A 6,419-nucleotide genomic window follows, 5' to 3' on the forward strand; every position below is an offset into this window, starting at 1 on the left:
ATGTGTTTTTTAGTATGTAGTGGGGCTAAAATCTGTGTCAAGCTGGCCCCTCCTCATGCGAAAACATATATATAGAGTGCTCAAATCGAATAAACGTTTATACCAAAATTTGTTACTATTTTGTTGTTTTAAGATAGCGTAAAAATATTTTGGAAGTATAACGTTATTGTTTAAGATGTAGTCAATATAGTGCTGTCTGTTAAGTATTCGGATATACGTAGGGGAGACCGGGGCTAACTGGACACAATTTTTTCAAAGGCAATTTTCAACAATTAATTAAAATTTTTAAGCAAATTCAATGGTACACATTTAAAGAGCGTTCCTTCAGGTACAAAATTGCTTAAGGAAATTTTGTTGTACGTCGCTTAGTTTTGCCCCCAGGAAAGGAAAAGTGACGCAAAGACAAATTTTCAAATTGAAAAATACCGGGGTAAACTCGACATAATTTTTTTAAAGGCAATTTTCAACAATTAATTAAAATTTTCGAGCAAATGATATACATTTAAAGGGTAGAGGCCCGAAAAATAGGTCGAAATTCAGATTTTTTTCAGAAACTATTAGTGGAAATGAAACGAACTCTGTTTGTACTTAAAAATACATGTTTTGAGAGCTTTAAAAAAAATTTTTATTAAAAAATTTTCAAACACAAAAAAGTTATGGTTGCCGGCAGATAATGAGTTTTTTTTCGACACGTTTAGCGGTGGACATCAGATCTGGAAAACGGCTCGATGGATCATTTTGAAATTTACACACAATACGCTGAGAAACATTTAGAGGTCGTTGACGATCGCAGATTTTTAAAATCGATTTTTTAAACAAAATGGCACCGAAATGAAACTCAGGTATGGACAATTTGTGAGAAAATGTCGTCATTTTTACGTAATTATTAAAAAATAAAAATTAATTTTAAAAATCTGCGATCGTCAACGACCTCTAAATGTTTCTCAGCGTATTGTGTGTAAATTTCAAAACTATCCATCGAGCGGTTTACCAGATCTGATGTCCACCGCCGAACGTGTCGAAAAAAAAACTCATTATCTGCCAGCGGCCATAACTTTTTTGTTTGAAAATTTTGTAATAAAAATTTTTTTTAAAGCTCTCAAAACATGTATCTTTAAGTACAAACAAAGTTTGTTTCATTTCCACTAAAAGTTTCTGAAAAAAAGCTGAATTTCGACCTATTTTTCGGGCCTCTAGGTGGATGTAGCCTCTTAAAGAGCGTTCCTTCAGGCATAAAATTGCTTAAGGAAATTTTGTTGTACGTCGCTTAGTTTTGCCCGAAAGCTCGATGAAAAAGTAGACCATTTTCGAGACATCAGAAAAATTACTTTTCACTACCAAAACGCTTATGTCGCGTTAAAAATTACACTATAACTCAGATTGTTACCAAATTTCGTTGATAATACTGGCACATAAAGACGCATTTACAGTAGGAAAGGTAAGTTTCTACGATAGATTTAAATTGGCAAAAAGCCTAGTGTCAAGTTTGCCCCGGTATCGAGTTAGCCCCGGTCTCCCCTACCGTATTTTCTAAAAAAACGTTATATTTCAAAAATGTTTTTACGCTATCTTGGAGCAACAAAAAAGCAACAAATTTTGGTGTATTTGTTTTTTGGATTTGAGCACTCTATATAGATTTTTTATTATAACGACAAACTGCCCCCCCCCATTTCGATCGCTGTTTCCTACTAAACGGTTTGAGCAACAAAATCCGGCTTAAAGCAACAGCACATAAATAACACTAAAATTTTTAATAGGTGCGGATTTTTTTGCATTAGTGGGGGGGGTTAACTTGATAGAGGTGGCATTGGCCTATAATAATGGGTAGTACGCGGCAGTGTTCATAATTGCATGGCATTGCTTTAATTTTATATTATTTATATATAGTATTGACGGGGGGCATTGTAGGCATTGACTAAGCATTGTCAACAGTATACGAAAAATGTCGGCAGTGTTTTACAGCAATGCCAAAAATCGGCATTGGTGTACAAAATTTTGGGTTGTGAATTCCCTCCCAGTATTTTCCTTTGCGCGGCGGATTATTCATAATATTGGCCACAAATGGTTATATAGCGGGATCCAGATGGATTAGCACATACCGATATTTAGTGTCGTCTCCCGTTATTCGGTTCAGCGCAAACGTTGTTTCGATTACCTGGAACCAATACGTCAGAATCTCTTGCCAGAAAAGCTGCGGCAACTTGATCTACTTAGCTGAGCTTATCCATGACCTTTGCGTTGCAAGATCCAGTTGGTTCACTTTTGGCTGCGTTTCGTATGCGGCAAAGCCCCCGCCAGGTCGCCGCTCTGAGGCCGCATTTGCCCGTGCCTGTTCTCCGTAGAATCCCTCGGCGTTTTCAGGATCTTGGTTGGAACGCGTCGGACTTCGGTGGACCAAAGACATCTCTCGCAAAAATCACGTCGGGGTCACCAAATTATTTCTTGTGGCGGGTTATGAGTACAGAACTATGATAACAGTTAAAAAATATGTATGCTTTGTCACGACTTTTTCACTCCCGGAGCGGTCCGGGGCGTGTGACGGATCAAAAGGGGAAAGAAGAGAAGGATGATAGGCCTCTCCGATGATTCTCTCGCACCTCTAACGCTACACGAACTGAATTTTATTGTTGGACGCCAGACGCGTAAATTCGTCTGCAAAACCGCAAAAAACCAAAAGGAGACGCAAAACGAAATAAGTCGGTGTGCGAGGGAATGCTAGATCGATCTAATAGCAGGGCGGGGTTGATGAAGAGCAGCGCGATACTCGGCGGGGTGACACGTAAATCATGAACTCAATCGCTAACAAATAAAGTAACATTTATTGTGTAATAGAACAATGGCCAATCCTAGCTTTCATTAATGAGAAAAATAATAGCGCGGTTGATAACGCGGGCGTCAATTTCTAAACCACAAAATGATAGTAACGCGGACGCCAGAAAAACACAGAGAATTACGTAATTTAGTAAACGCGCGGAAGGCGCCCTTATCGAACAAATAATACTAGTAGAAAACTAAACTTACAAAGTCTTCGAAATCATAGAAATCACACAGATAATAATAATAGAGTATTAAACTAACGAATAATGCAGAATATCGGCGCAAGTTACGACCGAATACGACATCACTGGAGTAAACGCGAAATAATAGCGTGAAATGCCGCGAAATGATAGCACATCACGCTCGGAGAGCGTGAACGCAAGATCCCAAGCCGTACAAGGATTCTGTCGCCAAATTTTTAATCTAACGCGAGTAATTAGGACCGAACGCAACAAGGACTTGTCAAAACATTCGGCATAACCCACGGAATATTAGAACTAGCGCGAAGATACTATAGCGGACGCGAAAATATGGAGTTACCGCGAGTAATATTTAAACGCAACTATTCTAACGCAAGAAGTAACCAAACGCGAATAATATTTTAACTCAAATAATATCCTAACGCTAGCACTATCTGAACGCAATCATTCTGACGCGACTCGCATTCTCTCATAATCCGACCACGCGAATAACATTCTTCAACCAACGCAAATAACACTCTCACTCAATTAAACCAACGTAAAGAATCTAAGCCCCTATATATTAGGTTAGTGACGCGCTTTAAATAGTCAAATACAAAATATCTGCTTTAATGAAAATCACAATTTTATAATAATACATTCAATTTTAATTATTTATTGGATTCATATTAAGATCTAACATTTCTCTATGAAAAACGCTGAAACTGTACACACGGCTGCGTCGTATTTGTCCCAATTGCTACAAAGAATAAAAAACAATATACTTGTTTGCTATAGTTATCAATTAATATTGAAAGAATTACCTCATGATTTAAATATTGATATCTATTACTCAATATTGCGCTTCCTCTCAGCTGTGTATGCATTTTTTAGTGTGAAAGCTAATACATCATGCAAAAATTCTTCCGATATCCCATTTATATGTGCAAAATTGACAATAATCATTCATTTATGATCCGTAAAATTTTTATCTCGGTCTCTCTCGAATATAAATTTCGGCCACGTATTTGCATTGCCAATAATGTCCTGAATCGCAAGCCACGGATTATTGTTCAATTGCTGAACTGAGTATGCCATTGTAAGATTAAGATGTGCAGGTTGTAAATGACAAGATATTTATTTAAGGGTCGGTTGTTCCAACCTTTTGGTAAACTAACTAATAGTTAAATCATACATATGTCTTTGTTTATCCTTTACATTAAACAAAAATAGACATATGATTTAACTATTAGTTAGATTACCAACAGGTTGGAACAACCGGACCTAAGTAAGACGCGTCGAAGTACACTACATATGTCACTACGGAGCATGCGCGTGCGGCCAAGAAGCATGCGCATGTGGCCGCGGGGCATGATGTAGTCGCTACATCTTGTCGGTATGACAGGTCTCATAACCTGATAGTCGTCAACTTTAACTGTTAATATCTCGCTTCGCGGGGCAGAGCGACACTTTTTTCTGCCAGATTCTTTCGTTTCACGCAAAAACGCGTTGATTAAGCCTAAGTCCAACGAAATCGGTGAGGAGACTACTATTCTGCACATTTACCTGAATATCTAATAACGGTCAGAGCTAGACTGCTTCGTCATCTCAAAATCTCAAACATGGTGGAAGGTTACGCTATCGGCATTCGCAAATACATCTTGTGCGTTTGTCCATTGACCACAGATTTATAGATGCCTCTACAGATTTTTAATTACATAGGAGCGAATTTCACCCCACCCTGGCCTGCTTATAGGGCAAACAAGGTCTATCATTGTACGAATCGGATTTTCAACTTTCCACGCGAACCGAGGTCCACCTCCACCCACCCCTGCCTGCGAAGGAGGGGCGGTAGCCTCTTTTAATTTAAAATTACACATTTGTTTATAACTTTTAAATAAATAATGACCGCCGATTAAGGAAAAGTTACTCAGGATCACGTCTGTGACATTATGTGTCAAGGTCGTTGAAATCGGTGAGATTGCCCTTTTTCTGTATAATTACTGAAAGTTTTTTCATAAGTTTTTTACTCTTTCCTTTTCTGGCAAAAATATACTTTATATCTGAGATTCAGTTGTTTTCTTTTTTTTATATATAAATAAGATTTGTTTTGCAAATTATCCAAATTACTTAAATAATTCAAATGTTGTTTTGACTTTTCGAAGTGGAACCAATTTAAAGTATCTGATTATTAAGATATCAAAATATTCAAAACTGCTATATAAAACAACCACATAGTAAATTAAAGCAAAGAATTAAAAATTTCAATTAATGTAAGTTATAAATAACTTATATTTTGTTTCATATGTATTTTTATTATTTTACAGCATTTTTTGATATTTCATGGCCAGAGATGAACCAAAATCTACCAAAGACGACAGATAATATAGAAAAAACACCTTGTGGGTGCATACCGGATTGCTCCTTGTACTATTACCCCATTGAAAGTTCTTTTGGAACTCTCGATACTACTGTTTACTATACTGGTGGCAGTTTCTCAAAAAACCCTCGGTAAAATATAATTTATGCGCATATATAAAGCATTAAATTAAACATTTTTTTTTTAAATATGCATATTTTCTTACTTATTTTAAAAGAATTTTTATTTGACAAAATTAGATTTAATTTTATTATTAATCTTATGCAGTTTTTTACATTAACATCTAAAAAAATATATATAAGTATAACAGAGAGCAAACATGCTATCCAGTTTCAATATAATAAATAGAATTGCATTTGTATTAAGGTTCTTTCTTTATAAGTTTCTTATTTTCTACAATTGATCTATGTATATGTAGATCGGCTCAAAGGAGAAAGAAAGGCTTGGTGCAAATGTAGTTTAACTTTATTACACCTGAATATTACTTTTGTTCTTGATTAAAATTATAAATGGTAAATATACCGAATAGGAGAGCCCGCCCCGATGACCTTGACCTTGACCTTGACATATGTTGTCAAGGTCATGATCCTGAACAACATTCCAAAGGTTTTTTGTTATTTGTTAAAAAATTATTAACAAAAAAGTTTGAAAAATATAGCAGTCATTTTGAGTGTTGAAAGGCATATTAAGGGAAATAATTTGTTGATATGTGTGTACATATAGACAGTGCACATATAGGCGGAGGAGAGGCTATCGCCCCTGCCACGCAAGCAGGGGTGGATGGATGTTGGTTCGCGTGAAAAGTTGAAAATCTCAACCGTACAATGATAGACCTTGTTTCGCCCTGAATGCAGGGGTGGAGTGGAGTAGGGTGAACTTCGTTTTACGTGAAGAGTACAATGCTATTCATCTACGTAAACCGAGGTCCGGGGCGGCAGCCCCTCTCCCGCTTACATGTGTACTTCTATCCCGTTAAAGTAGAGCATACTACGTATTTGATTGTTTGTGAAAGAGTGACTCCAAAAAAAACAAGCCAAAAATAG

The 6,419-nt window shown here is 36.6% G+C and overlaps 1 protein-coding gene across 1 annotated transcript in view; it reads left to right on the forward strand.

Moving 5' to 3' along the window:
- LOC143908563 (sodium channel protein Nach) overlaps positions 1-5,511 on the forward strand; it is a 228,595-nt gene extending 223,084 nt beyond the window's left edge. Inside the window, exon 9 of the mRNA XM_077426253.1 lies at positions 5,324-5,511. Within this exon, the coding sequence (XP_077282379.1) occupies positions 5,324-5,511 (188 nt within the window). The remainder of the gene's footprint in view (positions 1-5,323) is intronic.
- Positions 5,512-6,419: the final 908 nt, after the last annotated feature.

The sequence above is a fragment of the Temnothorax americanus genome, unplaced genomic scaffold (genome assembly GCF_048541705.1).
Source record: "Temnothorax americanus isolate GAGA-0224 unplaced genomic scaffold, ASM4854170v1 Scaffold99, whole genome shotgun sequence".
Taxonomy (NCBI): domain Eukaryota; kingdom Metazoa; phylum Arthropoda; class Insecta; order Hymenoptera; family Formicidae; genus Temnothorax; species Temnothorax americanus.